Raw genomic sequence first — 15,524 nt, 5'->3', positions numbered from 1 at the left:
TGGTATGGGTATGCATTGTAACTCTTGAGAAACACAGTTCTCTCGGATAACATAGCTGTGTCATCATAGGCGGTCACCATAGTGTGGAGACTATTATCACATTTATATGGATTTCTGTCAAATTCCTTCTACTGCCATGAGCTTTGAGAACAAAATCCTCAACATGGCTGAGAAAAAAAAGTAAATATGATAGAAGGAAGACATTTAAAAACTGTGGATTGTCATTAAACCGTCCATTATGACAAAGCAAATACACTCTAGTTGCTCCTGTTCTTAATGCTGTTGTTCAACTACAGCGTGCCGAAGACCATGGATAAATTTCATCAGATGTGTTGTTATGTGGTTCTAGGGTGGCATGGCTGTGGAAGACTCCACAATGCCTGATACAGGACGTTTATGAGGTACAGTATGTCAGGACAATTTGAATTTAAACTGCAATGTTTGATCCAATATTTTCACTAACCAAATAATATCAATCCAGGGAACCATAGTGGGGTTGTGGTACCTGGTCTTCAATAATTGTTCAGATCCTACATTTGCCTTAAAATAACAAGCTACAACTCTTCTGACCAGAAAAACAAGACTGTTTCAAAAAGACTATAGGAATACTAGTATGCAATGATGTCTTCAGCTCTCCACACTGAATGTAATCATGGGTAGCTAACTGTTGAATAACATAAGAACAGGAAATCATCCCTTAGCAGAGAGAGAAAGAGAGAGACAGAGAGAGAGGGAGAGAAAGAGCAAGAGAGAGGAGAGGAATTACTTGGCCTGCGTGATTTAAGTAATTAGCTATGGGCCTGCAACTAATGATTATTTCAATACTTGGTTAATCAATTGACTATTTTTTCAATTAATCAACTAATCTAACAATTATATTCCGGTTTGAATGAGAAATGAATTCAAGTAATGGCATAAGACATCTGAATTTGAAAATTCGCCATCTAAAATATCGAATGGCTTTTGTTTACAGTACTATTACATACCTTCGTTTGAAACTGTTGCAGATCTCAAAGTATGAATTATAGAAATTATAGTTTTAAAAAGCTTTTAATTATTTACTAAAATCTCCAAATGATAAAATAAAATAAAAAAATCACTTTATATCAGTTATTCATCTATATATATTTTTCATCACATTACCATTTCTCACATTTATTTTAATCTCCCTTTTTTTCACAGTTTATATGATTTTTAAATGGGGCATGCCTTCAATGTTTAGGTGACATCTGATAAATCATTGGCTAAAGCTTTCTGCATTATACACTATGTATATGACTGGCATGAATGAATGACTGGCACGTTTCTGAGTTTATGTCACTTCATTGTCTTAAAGCATCCTAAAACAGATTTACTGTTGTCCTGTGAACTATTTTTATCCTCCCTGGAATGATTAGCCTATGTTTTTACTATTAATGCTCCATAAAAATCAATAGTTTTAACCATAAAAGGGACCTGATGCCTATATCATTTAACATTATTTTGCTAGCTGTTTAAAGTTAAATTAGTCCTCTATAGTTCTCTGTCAGTTCTCTTTCCTTATTCCTCTTTACTTATCAATCCCAGGCCTAGTTAGAACATAGTAGATACACTATTCAGCACACATATTGGCCTAACCTTAATTCTAAATGGCCTACATAGCTGAATAATGATATACGAGCTGATCAGGCAAGTACATTTCTAAAACTTTCAAGCAACAAAGGAAAATGGTTAAGCCTGTTCAGTGACACCGTTGTGCACTCATCACTTGAACTAGTTACAGGTAACGTCAGCTCAAGCCTCAAAGCAGTACTGTGATACAGATTTTTCAGTTAGGCAGAGTTGAACATAACAGTGAAACAGCAAAGAGTGAAAAGTTAGTTAACTGTTACAAAATGTGATAAGTTCACTAAAAGCTGTGCGAAAACGTTTTAATAAAGCTATATGAGGACTGTAACTTAGAATATTAAATGTAAACGTATCCTGAATCTAAACATATGCTGTAGCTGCATTCTGTCCAACTGCGCTGTGTCGCTTCTTTGTGTGGCAGCCTTCCCAGTAAAACCATTAGGCCTCTCCAGCACAACACCCAGGTCTTCTACAAATGATAGTGTACCGTCATATAACACACTATTATTTGCATGTTTTTTTTTTTTTTATCAAAGTCTGCTGTTGTGAGTTACTTCTTTTTCTTTTTGAGCATTTTTTGCACAGCTCAGCTCTAAAACATTTTACTGTAAGTATGGTTCCAACTTCAAATGCATCCGATACAGCTACCAGTCAGCATCAGAGCTCATGTTCTGAACATGCCGAGTCAATCAAAAGTCAAGGATATGAATGACATGTATGAAGACAATAATCAGTGTATTTATCTGAATGAGTAAAGAGTAAATCTTATGATACATTGAAGAGTTGCTAAGGTCCAAAATGGTCCTGGAAATTCCACCGATTTTTCAACTTTTCTCCACAGTTCAGTTCAGAGCAGTTTTAAGTGTATTGGTTAATTGTAGAGGAACTCGCCGAGACATTTCAATTTACAGTGGTGGTGACAGGAACCAGGAGTCATAATGTCTACAACACTAATATAGCCATTTTATTTAATATCCAAAACCACCAGAGAAACTTCACATGTCTTCTGAGTTTTATATGTAATGCTGATGTGGGTAACATAACGGTACATAAAAAAAAAACTTGTTTCCTTTGGGAACTATTTTGTCTTCTATCTCCCTGCAGGCATCTATCCAAGCATGTACATATCTTAAAATGCATCTGGCCGCCCTGTACGTATTTTTAGTGCAAAAGCTCAAAACTACCATGAAACAATGACTCTGGCATCAGGCATCAAATTCGAAGCTATTTCATGTAAAAGCTTAATGTTATATGGCTTTTAGACAAATTAAACACTTCTGACGTCTGGTTCCTATCACCACCACTGTGAACAAGTATGCCTCAGTAAGTTTCTCTGGAAAGGATCATTTTACACCAAAGCACTCTGAATGATTTTGTTTATATCATGAAGATTTATGGAGAAATTCTGAAAAATCAGTGTAATTCCTCTTTTATTCACCCATGACCCCCCTCACTTACTTACAAACACATTGACATTAAACACAACCCATTACTCACCCCAGAAGTGTAGTACACAGTTCATTGCCTCGAATTTGCAGTACATCCACGTACATGTACATAATGTGTCATTATACTCTGCAATTAAAAGCACATAACAAATAAACATCTTGAGACAAAAAAGAAATCATAAAATCATTTTAAACAAAACTTTATAAAAAATTTTAACTCATCAAGGTAGCCATCTTTTTGTACTTTTTTTCACTGGTCCATAAGTCCTTCTTCCAGTCTTCAGTAGTCCACTGGTGGTGCTTCTTGGCCCAGGAAAGTCTTTTTTTCTTATTTTGCTTATATGGCTTTCTTACTGCCTCCCAACCTGTTAAATTACTTAAGTTAAATTACTCAAGTCATTTTGTTACATTAGAATTCATTAAATAATTTTTAATGTAACATGTAATAAGTCTTTTTAACATCTTTTGTAAAGTTGTCATGCAGGAAAACAAGGTTTTGCTATGATAGTGGCAATTTGTATAGTATACCGTCAAAAAACTGTCCAGGGGTACTGTCCAGGTACATTTTAGTCCCTCAGTGTACAAACAATCTAAACATATCCTCAAAGGTATAACATGGCCCTGAAGGTACAACTGCATGCCTTAAATGAGTTTAAAGATACATTACATTTATTTTTGCTTCAAATTAAGCATATTTAAGCATAGTCTTTCAAGTAGAAAAATGAAGTAAAAAGCCTGGAGTCAAGGAGATGTACCCTTGATGGCATCACCATAGTGATAGTGCTTGTACCCTGGAAGGTTTTTCAGAGAGTGCAGCTACCAAATAATTCATAGTAGTTATTGAATATTACCTATTGAACTGGGCTTTTTATTCAGCATTATTAACAATTGTAAGTAACTCAGTAACTACTATGAAACTAATATGTTAAGTTAAGTAGTAATAAGAAATGAGTAATGAGTAACATTTGCATGTTGTACTTTAGGGGGTTAAAACTGGTGGTTTTTGAACTTTTAATGTGATGTGTGAAGTGTAGCATGAGATGGAATAATGATGAAATAAAAACTTTATTCCTATATTAACTTGCATACTGTAATCTGGCTCAGCTTTCAGTTCACAAATAGAGTGATATGCCTCAAAATGACACAGCAGAACAATAAGCCTACTGACCTGAAGCAAAGTCCTTATTTGAAAGTCTGTTCACTCGGCGGCCACCTTGGCAATACTAGTTATTTCATGTCATAAGACAAGGCCTCTACCTCGTTGAATTTTACAGGAGAGACCTTTAAAACCAAAAGTGAAAGCCACATATCGTTTTAGAAAGATATTTGAAATCACTGATAAAATCTAACAAAAATGCATATATAGTTTGTAGAGTTTGCAAATAACACACTGGAAACTGTTTTTCCCAGCTTGGTCTAGCTACTGCACATGCACCCTTTACTGAAGAACTAGACTTTCTCATAAACAGACACCACGTTGAGTGTTAAGGTTTCCCTTTCATTTTTCAACCAGTGAACTGTCTCCTCCTCCTTTATAATGCTTCAGGCTTTCATTGTCCCCCTCTTCCCCAGCAATGAATGTCTCCAAACTCTCCTTCTTTGCCGTTTCATACATGCATTTTTCAAGCAAAACTTTGCAGGAGTTTTTTGGTGCCACTGTCTGGCAAAAAAACAGAAGCCATAAGCAGAACATGATCATTTTCTAGGCGTGTCGCCAGAAAATATTTAGGACGCATCAGCAGTGTGACATGCAATAACATACAAGAGATGTTGCAATGAGCGTCCTATAACCTTTTTTTGGCTCTTCAGTGTCTGGCCTGCTAGAAGTACACTATTAAAGACGTTACTAACTAGGAATTTTTTTATTTTTTTTATTTTTTTACGGAGCAATGCCTTAAAAGGACCATTTTGGACCTCAGCAACCCTTCAATGGATCATAAGATTCATCAGATTCGGATGTTTGTTTGATAGCTAGCTTTGCTTTGCTATGAAACCAAATCTAAAACCTAAATGTCAAGGCAGGAATTACAAAATTCCAAACAATTTACTAACTTTTAAAGCTCAAGTAATAAAGTTCAACGTTTTCAAACGTTAGCTAACGTTAGGTAGCGCCATAACATTAGATTTGTGGCTTAGCTAACCAATCAAAGAACCAACGTTAACTGTAGAATTGCTAGCACTCACGTTAGCTCTAGTTATCAGGTTAACGGCCACATTTTAACTCATACATTTCTGTAAATACTATCTTAACAGTGCTATCAACGTGTAATAAACGGTGATAATTCGTTGCAAACAATAATAACAGGTTGTGAAACCTCACTAACCAAAGGTTTACAGTAGGAGGCGGGTCTCACAAGGCAAACGTAAACACTCCGACCACGACGACTTGTTTCCCCACAGCTCGCCTTCGCAGCCAATCTCAACAGGACCGTAACGGCCTCTAAGTACGTCATGCACCGCTGAGTGTAGTATGATGTGATGATTTAGCATGATGAGGCATAAACAGTTTCTTCTCACGTCAAAACCTCATGAGCTACGTGTATTCTTTAAGCAGATAAATCCAGATACATCCTAATTCTCTTACTGAGCCTAACAGCTACATGTCCAAAAGGACCCCTTGTATCTTCTTTTCTGTAACCTTCCTCTAAATGATGCAACTGGAGCTACTATTGCGGTGCCTAGCTTGCTCAAAGACATCTATAAAGAAGAATTTGACAGGTACATTAGTTGCATTGCTTGTGTAATTCAAGCTTACTGTCTTCACCTCTTTGGTGCTTTTGACAGGTATGTGGCCATATGCAACCCTTTAAGATACAACAGTATGATGTTTAAATAATACGTTTTTTCATTAGCTTGTAGTTTTTCAGTTTACTTTCATTCAAAGGCACAAAATTTTGTTTTTTGGCCCAGTGTCCCCAAAATTTCAATTTCGGACAGATTAATTCAGATTCAAAGAGTACAGCAAAACCTTTGACTAGGGCAATAGCAAGAGATAATCAGATACCTCAGTTAAAATTGTGAATGAATGCATTTGAATTATATAAATATAACCAGATGAGCTGCTTGTTTTTTGAAATACAAAACATAAAATTCATCACTGTTTGAAAAAAACGTTCTCCATGATAAAGTTTGAATGCTCACACAAATTGTGTACAGCAACATTTCTTAATCCTGCTCACAGTGACCCACTGCACTGTTTGAAGTATTCTATGACTCAGTCCAGCTCTGAAGCAGCTCTTCGGCTGATTATGGAGGCCTTTATAAGCTGGACAAAGTGTGATGGGACAGGGAATAGTTAGACAAATGTGGTGCTATAAACTACCTCAAACAGGATTAGAAAATGAATATCTGGGCATCCATCTGTGAACTGAAGCTCAATAAAAGATGGGTCTTACAGCAAGAAAACAACCCTAAATACACTGGTCAGTCTACCAAAAAATGCGCTCTGGACTCAAAATCCAGACCTTAATACAATAGAAATGTTCTGGCAGGACCTGAAGTGTGGAAGGAAAGCCCACCAACATCACTGAAAGGAGACAGTTATGTCAGGAAAACTCAGAAAAGTCAGTGTGAGATAATTAATGTTTGGTTGAAGTCTTTGCTGCTCAAAGGGTCACACCAGATACTGAAAGCAGAGGTTGACATACTTTTTTGCTAACAAAGACATTTAATGTTGGATTGCTTTGATCTATAAAATAATAAAAAAAAAGCTGTATAATTGTTTGTGCTATTTGTTGTATTGGGTTCTCTTTCTCTATTGTTATAACTTAGATGAAGATCTGACTACGCTATTGTATATTTTTGTCTTGTTTGAATGGTCATAAGGAAGCTATATCAGGGCATTTCAACTGGGAGGTTAGGAATCTGACATGGCCATAAAATCTGTTTGAGCCACTCTTATGTTGATTTAGTTCTGTATTTTGCTTTGTCTGGGTTTTAGATCACAGATGGCCTTCTGCTGAAGAATTTAGTGATACAGCTTAGAATTCATTAGTCTTTCAATGATTTTAAGCTGTTCAGGCCTTGAAACAGCAACCATTATACACTCTTCACCATGTTTCACAGCTGAATTAATATTTTGGTGTTGGCATGAAGTTTGTTTTTGTCTTTAAATCTAAAATTATACATTTACCACGTAGTGTTGTGGAATATCAGCACTACCTTTTCATTTAGAGAGCAGCAGTCATTGCTGATCTCCCATAATGCAGACTCATGAACACAGATGATATCAAGAGCTGGAGGTGCCTACAGATCATTAGCTGTTGCAGTAAGGTTTTCAACATTTGTTTAAGGATTCTGGAGTGTATTTGCACCAATCTTTGTAATGCATTCACTTCTATGAGCACCATAGAAGCAATCTTTTCAAGACTTACGATTTTTAACATCTTTAAGAAAGAAGAAAAAAACAGTGTTCTTCCAGTGTGAGAAGACAGAGTTTGAATGGTTGTATGGCAGTCAAGAAGCTGTTACTGAGAAAAGAAAACCCACGACTAGTTACTACCAGAATCTATAAGGTGCCACAGATGGTCCTCATCAACTCAGAACTGGGTGTTCATTAGTGATCTTAATTTAGTACCTTAATCCTACTGAAAAAGTACATGAAAGAAATTAAACCTGTTGGAAAAGTTGGTTAAACAACCTGCTCTCTGGCACTGATAGTAACAAAGCAATTAAGATCTAATGACTCAAATTCAAATCCAAGAGAGGTGATTATCCTTCTGTAATTACCCTCTGAGTAGATGAAAAACATGATAACAAGGGAAGCAAAACCATTCAGCTGTTTAATTGGTCCAGGGATCACTTTTAATGAATAAGAATGAAAACAAACACTTGCGCTTGACAACCTATTAAGATAATGAAACTCCTTTGTTTTGATTTGTATATTTAAGGCCTCATACATACTTTGTTCCTTCATTTCGTAAGATTAAATTTATTTGAACATGACCTGAGACTTTCACAGGTATGCATTTCTAAAAATAATCCACTTCCTTTTCTGCTTATTGTTTTGAATCAGACTTTCCAGAGATTTTTGTGTAGGTTTAAATTTAGGGAACTTTCTTCAACAACTTTTAATTTAAACATGAATTCAAGCTGTTGTCTTAAGTATAACTTGTTCTTTCTTCTTTTCTGGTTTATTTTTTTTTTCCTCCAGTTGCTGGTCTTCTAAAATGAACGTGACTGAGTCAGTAACACTGTTCATCATTGAGGGATTCAAAGACAGACATTTGATTCTATTTACTGTTTTCCTCACAATGTATGTTCTTATTCTGGGGGGAAACAGTATGATTATATATCTGGTCAGAACAGACTCCAAACTGAAATCGCCCATGTACTTTTTCCTCCACAATCTGTCTTTTAGTGACATGATCTATACAACAGTGACCATCCCAAGCATGCTTTCGGGATTCCTAGTTGAAGTCAAGACCATTTCTAAAGTAGGCTGCTTTGTGCAAATGATTTTTTTCCTCTCGATGGCTTTAACAGGACGTGCTTTGTTGACAGTGATGGCTTTTGACCGATACTTAGCCATCTGCCATCCTTTGCGCTACACATCAATCATGACCAGGAGGATTCGTTATCTGCTCATAATTTTAGCATGGCTCTTTGGATGGACTCTTACTGTTCCAGCCATCTCTTTGGCTTTGCCGCTGCCCTTCTGCGGACCCAACATAGTTAAGCACATCTTCTGTGATCATACCTCAGTCGTGCGCCTGGCTTGCACTGACACTACAAGGAACAGCATAGTATCACTAACCTTTGCTTTATTTGGCATTATTTCTACCTTCCTGCTGATTCTGGCGTCTTATATTTGCATTGGAAAAGCCATCAGCAAAATGGGCTCAGCTGAGAGACTGAAAGCTGCTGCTACTTGTGTGTCTCACCTTATTGTAGTCTGCATCTCCTATGTGTCTGCGTCCTGTGTGTACATATCCTACAGAGTGGCCACGTTTGACCCAGATGTGCGTTTGATTATTGCTGTGCTTTACTCTGTGCTGACGCCCCTCCTGAACCCCTTCATTTACAGCTTGAGGAATAAAGAGCTGCAGGATGCGCTGAAGAGAGCCTTCTGCAGATACAGCACAGCTTCTCATGCAGTCAGGAAAACTGTGCCCTCTATATCATCATGAAATACATATAACAAATGTCTAATGTGGATTCCATATGTCTTGTTTCCATTCGGCTGTCCTGTACTGGTTTCTCTGATTCTCAGATGGTTCTGAGATTAACCTCTATTAGTACGGTAAAATTCTGAATTTTCGCATTCTCAAAAACACAGCAGACTGCATCATGTCAAATGTATTGTAAACCACTGAAAATACTGGCAAGCAAACCATGAATTAAAAAAGAGAAGCAACATTTTATTCTAATGGTCCACTGTAGATGCTTCATAGATATTCACCTGTCTAAACTATGCTAACACTGTTATCAAATTAAATGTCTAATAAATGCATCTGAACATGAAGTATGTAATACATTCTATTAAATCCCAAACCTAAACCCAAAATCTAAATGTCAACCTAGCACAGTCTGGTAACAATTAAGTAATCTGTAGATGATGTGTAGGGGTCTATAAAAATAAAGTGTGATTGAAAGAGGAAATAAGGAATTTTTGTCTTAACACAAGAATTTATGGATGTCAGAATTTACTTTCCATTCCCAAACACCAACACTCATCAGATTGAATTGGTTTTAATGCAAACTCTGTGATAACAAGACTCAGAATGTACTTCTGATTTGTCACTACAGGAACTGAATTGTGGTTAGATCTTAATTTTCTGTTAGATATTGTTTTACATACAATAGTTAAGAGTAAAGAGAGTGACTAGAAACATTCTATTACTATTTGGTGCATTTTTCATTATTTGTGCTTCATATGTTTATGCAATTATTGGAAATATCAATTGCTCAACATTAAAATATATATATTGCATACTATACCTCTGACTATAGGTCTACTATATTTATGTGACATCTTATTTCTTTAATGTATATGTTTGAATTGTGAGTAGGATGTGATGCAGCATCAGTAGTTAACTTGTGCTTTTCAAATATTCAATTGTAATTGGAATATCTGAACATAAAACCACCTTTTACAGATTCTGATCTGCTACATGAAAAATTGTGCTAAAGTTATATACAATCAGTAATCATTTTTTAATGTGATGATTTTCAGTACCTCTTCCACAACTGGGTAGACCTGACTGGCTTCACACAGGCAAATATTAAACATTCTATAACATGTTAACATAGGTAACTATAGCAGCGCAGTGTTAAGGGAAAAATCCTCAGTTTGGCAAGATAAGCCCAAGCTAGGCCAATACCTTATAGTCAAAGTGAAACTTTACAGAAAGCCAGTGTAAACTGCCACAAAACACCGGAGTAACATGTGCTGAATTCCTTTATTTGGTCAGCACATGGGCTACCACAGTCTGAACTATAGTTGGGGCCCATTTAGAGATATGGCAGGGCAACCACTCAGTAACAGTAGTCTAATCTAGAATTTATGAAAACAAGAACTGATTTCATTAATAATATGTTTAATTTTCCCTGTTTCATAAGTGGGATTACACAGTCTTGAGATGTTACAGAGTTGTAATTTAGATGGGATTCAAACATTATCAATGTTATCATGTAGCTTTTGATTGCACAGAAAAAAAAACATTAAGGCCAAGGATACAATCTGCAACCATATTTTGAGCAGCAATACTTCCAAATCAAAAATTAAAAGCAGGATGTTTCTGGTCATCCATACTTTTATGTCTGTAATACAATCTTCCATTTTGTGTAACTGAGAGAATCTGGCTGAACTTATAACCATGCATCATCAGCATAAAAGTAAAAGCCATGTATGTGAATTATGTGTCCAAGGAGCTATAATTTTAGGAAGAAGAGTAAGGAACCTAAAATAGAGCCTTGCGGTACACCACATTGCACTGTTTTTGGTTCTGAAGACCTCCCCATTAACACTAACAAATTAATAGTCATCTGTCAAGAGCAGTAGTCTCCAACACTGGTCCTGGAGAGCTACCTTCCTGCAGAGTTTAGTACCACCTTGTGTCCAATAAGCTGCCTCGCCACTTACTTAACTGTAATACATCTGATCCCACCAATCAAGGACTTGCAAAGAGGTTGACTAGCTGAAGCACGTGTTGCAAATTGTGGTTGGAACTAGCATCTATGGGAAGGTAGCTCTACAGGATGAGAGTTGGAGACCACTGATCAACAAAGACTCCTTAATCAAGCAAAAACATATATAAATTGAGCATATTTTCAAGCATCTCCATTAATATATCATAGTCTCTAACAACAAATACTGCAATCAAATCCAACAATACTAGTGAGATATTGTCAAAATTTGAGGCAGCAAGTAAGTCCTTGAACTCTCAGCCAGCACTGACTCTGTATTATGATGTTTTCAATACAGAACTGGAATAATTCATGTTGGTTAATCCCGGTGGAACTGAACTCTTCTACAGGTTCTTGGAAAATGTGGCCTCTGGACTGTTTATAATCTGAAACTACAGCAGCATATAGTGGATTATATATAGTCAGTTGCTTAATGATGGTTTCTGACTTGCTTTTGAGTTTTGAGAAATTACTCCTGCTGAAGGCTGGAGGAATCCAAACATCATAAATACCCCAGCCATTTGTTATTCTAGGTACAATTATAAATAATAGAAGAATCTTGTGTTCTTATTATTTTATATTAAATTAGAAGAAGAGGCAGGCCTGCTAGTGAAGAACTGAAGACCCCCAGCTTGTTTTTTCAGCATCTTCTCTCACACTGTCTAAAAATTTTTGTTCGAGCACGTGTTTAACACACCATGCAACAACTCTAATAATTATTGTTTTGATATGAAAAAATGATTCTACAATGTCTAAGGAAGACCTTAATAATGTATTTAATCCATAAGACCTTTGGTCAAGCTAATTCACAAGGCACACCCCACTATTCATGCAGGTTTGGAAATCTTTGTATGGTGCAGATGGCGTAAGCATGGACTTCCTGCAATATGTCAGTGTTACCATCACATAAATCAGTGACGTTGGGTTTTGTCATCAGCAGTGAACTTGTTAATAACTGGAAGTTCTTTTTTAGATTAAGGTTCACCTCTCAGATTAAGATGAAATAACTTTGATGTGTGAGATTTGAACATTAGGGACATTAGGGATTTAATCAGTCTCAAAATATTGGTTAAATACCTAGACCACCATGAAAATTAAGGTCCATATAGACTGGCTGCACCTAGGCAGGTTTTCTGTTCATAGAGTTGGCGTTGCCACTCAACAGTGCCTTCATTTGTTGCTCCAGAGTCACTAGACCTATAATTAGCAGTTGAATCTTCCCAGTCCTTCACTAACAACATTGGCACCCAACATGGCCTTTTGCTGTTGTACCTCACTTGAAACAAAGTGAAATAAGTTGTACATTCTATAGTGGCATTCTGCACACCAGTATTGATTTTGGATGTGATTTGCCTGGTCGTGGGTCATTTGTTCTGACTTGCGTTTGTTCTGACTTGCTTTTCTCTTTTGACTACTTTGATCTGTAAGCTTTTTTTTCCCATAGGATCCCTGATCAGTGTTATTTTTTCCTTTTGACAACATGTTCTCATTTTTATTTTTAAACAGTTTTTTCTTTAGGCTGTTTAGGACTATTTAATAGGCACGCAAGGTAACAAGTCTTGTTACTCAGCCCAGCCAAGAACAGCCTAGTTTGACTGACTTGCAAAATGGCCTACTGTTTTTGTGGGTGTGAAATGTTGAGGCAGGCAATTGGTTTGATGGACCATTGTGCTATAACAAAAAAAAGCAGCTGTTTATTATGTTGATTATGTGTTGAAACATGTTTATTAACCATGTTCATTAAACATCATTACGCAAACAGAAGTCCTGGACACCATGACTAGCACCAACATTTCCTAGTGGATGTATATTGTCTCCATCTGTCCTGTTGTCTTTTGCTTCCACCCCTCCAGGACCATGGTTCCCCACAAATGTAGTTTCATTCAGCTTGGACAGTTTCCTGTAGAACAAAGACATAAAGTGTGATTGATGCATCATTTTTTTCAATGAAGACTAGTTCAGTGCTAATAGTGCCCCTTTTTCAGCCTACTAGATGTGAGTGAGTGAGCCAGGTGTATAAAGTGCTTTGCATCTAAAATGAACATGGATAAAGTTTAGGTGAATTGTCTGTGTCTTTGATTGGATCTCATTTCTAGAACAGGGGTCCTGCATGGCCAGAGCATATGCAGTCTACGGGCCAGAGCCCAACACAGCTTGGCAATTTTCCTGCTCTAACATACATACAAAACCTGCTAATTGTTATTATTTAATCAGAAATCAAAAAACAGGAAAATCATCAAACTGTGCTGGACACCAGCTCTCCAGGACTGGAAATCAATATCACTGTTCTAGACAGAAACACATTATTGATGACACTAACATCACTTAGATAAAGTTAGGATTATACAAATAAAATTAAATTCTGTTAAGATGATAGAAATTAAGTATTTATCTGTTTCTGTCACTTTAACAAATTACACAAAGTTGTTGTCTGTTCATAGAACTATATATCAGACATCTGATTCCCATCTTACTGTCCATTTCCTCACTGACTGTGCAAATAGCTGAAAACACTGCTGCAAACTGTTTTCCAAGAGGAAGGACCAAAATATTTTTTTTTGAGTATTTTCAAAATATGAAAATAAGGAACTATGAGATTTCCTTTCAGTGTCATTAACAAAATAACACTTTGTATCACATATCATATCAAAATACTGCTCAAACCTGTAAGTATATTTGTCAGTGCACCATGGGTTCCGTGAAAGCAGGTGTTTTCTTTAGCTTACAGTTATATAGATAATTAAACATCTATTGTCCTTGTCAAATACAGGCAAGTAATAATACCTCTGTTGTGCCTCGGCTAAGTCTGCTCCACAAATCTTTCACTAATCTGAGACTTGTTTATCAACTCTGAGGTGATGTTTTGAACTATGCAGTTGACAGCAAAACTACCAAGGGACTCTGCTGTTGTTGTTACTAATATTATTGTACCAGTCAATGGGGTCATGTCAGAAAGCACCAGGAGATACTGCTACAGTATATATTTTGCAGAGATCACCTCAGTGGTAGTGCCTATTCTTGATTCTCAAGTTAAGGAAGGCTGCGCATGCTGTGCATTTGATCATATAAGGTGTTACACAACGAAGATATTAATATATAATTACTGTTTAATCTCTGATCTGATGGAACAGTTGTTAAAATCAACATCTAAATCTTTTACAGTTTTAAAGAGCAATAATAGCAGAAAAATAGTAATGTTTAATCCAAATTCAACATCAACCTCAATTCAACTTGTTTTGTTAAAAGATACTGTTAAAAGATGTATATGTGTATTTTACAGATAAACGATGTGAAATTTTGAGTCGTAATCGTGTGCTTTGCAATCAAAAATGAAAACTGATTTGCACTGACAATATAATGTTCATTTTCCTCATTTTGTTCTACAGGTTTGCAAGAGTGATGGAAAACAGAACAGATACAAACCAAATTCTTAAGATTGAAGGACTGAGGGTCACGTATCAATCTGCTTATCCAGTGTTTATTCTTCTTTTGTTAGTGTACCTTTTCATAATGGTATCCAACATTGGGCTTATTGCCCTGATATCGGTGGAGAAAGCTTTGCACAAACCCATGTACCTCTTTTTCTGTAACCTTCCTCTGAATGATGTACTTGGTACTACTGTAGTGGTGCCTGCTTTGCTCAAAGACATTTTTAGAGAAGAATCAGACAGGTATATCAGCTATGTCGCTTGTGTGATTCAAGCTTATGGTATTCACATGTTTAGTACAAGTGCACACACCATATTAATGATAATGGCTTTTGACAGGTATGTGGCCATATGCAACCCCTTAAGATACAACAGTATAATGACCAACAAAATGGTTGTTAAACTGACTGCATTAGCATGGGTAATAGCCATCGTACCAGTTGGAATTGTTTTGGGCCTCAGTATCAGACTATCACACTGTAGTTCAACTATTTCAAATCCGTTCTGTGACAACGCTTCTCTTTTTAAACTGTCTTGCGAGAACCTGTTAGTTAATCAGGTTGTCGGCTTGTTTACCTCTGTTGCGCTCTGGGGCACATCAATGTCATGCATTGCTCTCACTTACCTAAAAATTGCTGTTGTGTGTGTAAAGAGTGGAAACAGTGCTCTGCAGAGTAAGGCTATGAAAACGTGCAGCACGCATCTGATCGTGTACCTCATTATCCTTGGATGTGGAATGACTGCAATCATTCTGCATCGTTTCCCTGCTTATGCAGAACTTGGAAAAGTGGCCAGTGTTTTGTTTTATGTTATTCCTTGTGCTCTTAACCCCATCATATACGGACTTCAAACCAAAGAAATAAGGCAGTGGCTTCAGCAGATTCCTTGGAAAAGGAAAGTGATTCCAGAATGA

At 36.6% G+C, this 15,524-nt stretch overlaps 2 protein-coding genes across 2 annotated transcripts; both read left to right on the top strand.

Annotated features, from left to right (window-relative positions):
- Nucleotides 1–8,224: 8,224 nt before the first annotated feature.
- LOC118820255 (olfactory receptor 10T2-like) lies at nucleotides 8,225–9,184 on the top strand. The gene has a single exon (XM_036588519.1). It carries the CDS (start codon nucleotides 8,225–8,227, stop codon nucleotides 9,182–9,184), a length of 960 nt encoding a protein of 319 aa, XP_036444412.1.
- Nucleotides 9,185–12,790: 3,606 nt separating this feature from the next.
- Nucleotides 12,791–15,524, top strand: LOC118819637 (olfactory receptor 146-like). The gene is made up of 2 exons (XM_036587443.1): nucleotides 12,791–12,810; nucleotides 14,570–15,524. The coding sequence occupies exons 1-2, from the start codon at nucleotides 12,791–12,793 to the stop codon at nucleotides 15,522–15,524; spliced, it is 975 nt and encodes a 324-aa protein (XP_036443336.1).

The sequence above is a fragment of the Colossoma macropomum genome, unplaced genomic scaffold (genome assembly GCF_904425465.1).
Source record: "Colossoma macropomum unplaced genomic scaffold, Colossoma_macropomum, whole genome shotgun sequence".
NCBI classification, from domain to species: domain Eukaryota; kingdom Metazoa; phylum Chordata; class Actinopteri; order Characiformes; family Serrasalmidae; genus Colossoma; species Colossoma macropomum.
Note: the sequence above shows the minus strand (reverse complement) of the source record. Positions and strands in the feature narration are given on the sequence as shown.

Excerpts from the sequence above, each read along its gene's own strand:
- LOC118819637 (XM_036587443.1), top strand. The coding sequence starts at position 12,791 with ATGGCCTACTGTTTTTGTGG. Across the intron at positions 12,811-14,569 it reads ATGGCCTACTGTTTTTGTGG|GTTTGCAAGAGTGATGGAAA; the intron begins GTGTGAAATGTT and ends TTTGTTCTACAG.
- LOC118820255 (XM_036588519.1), top strand. The coding sequence starts at position 8,225 with ATGAACGTGACTGAGTCAGTAACACTGTTCATCATTGAGGGATTCAAA.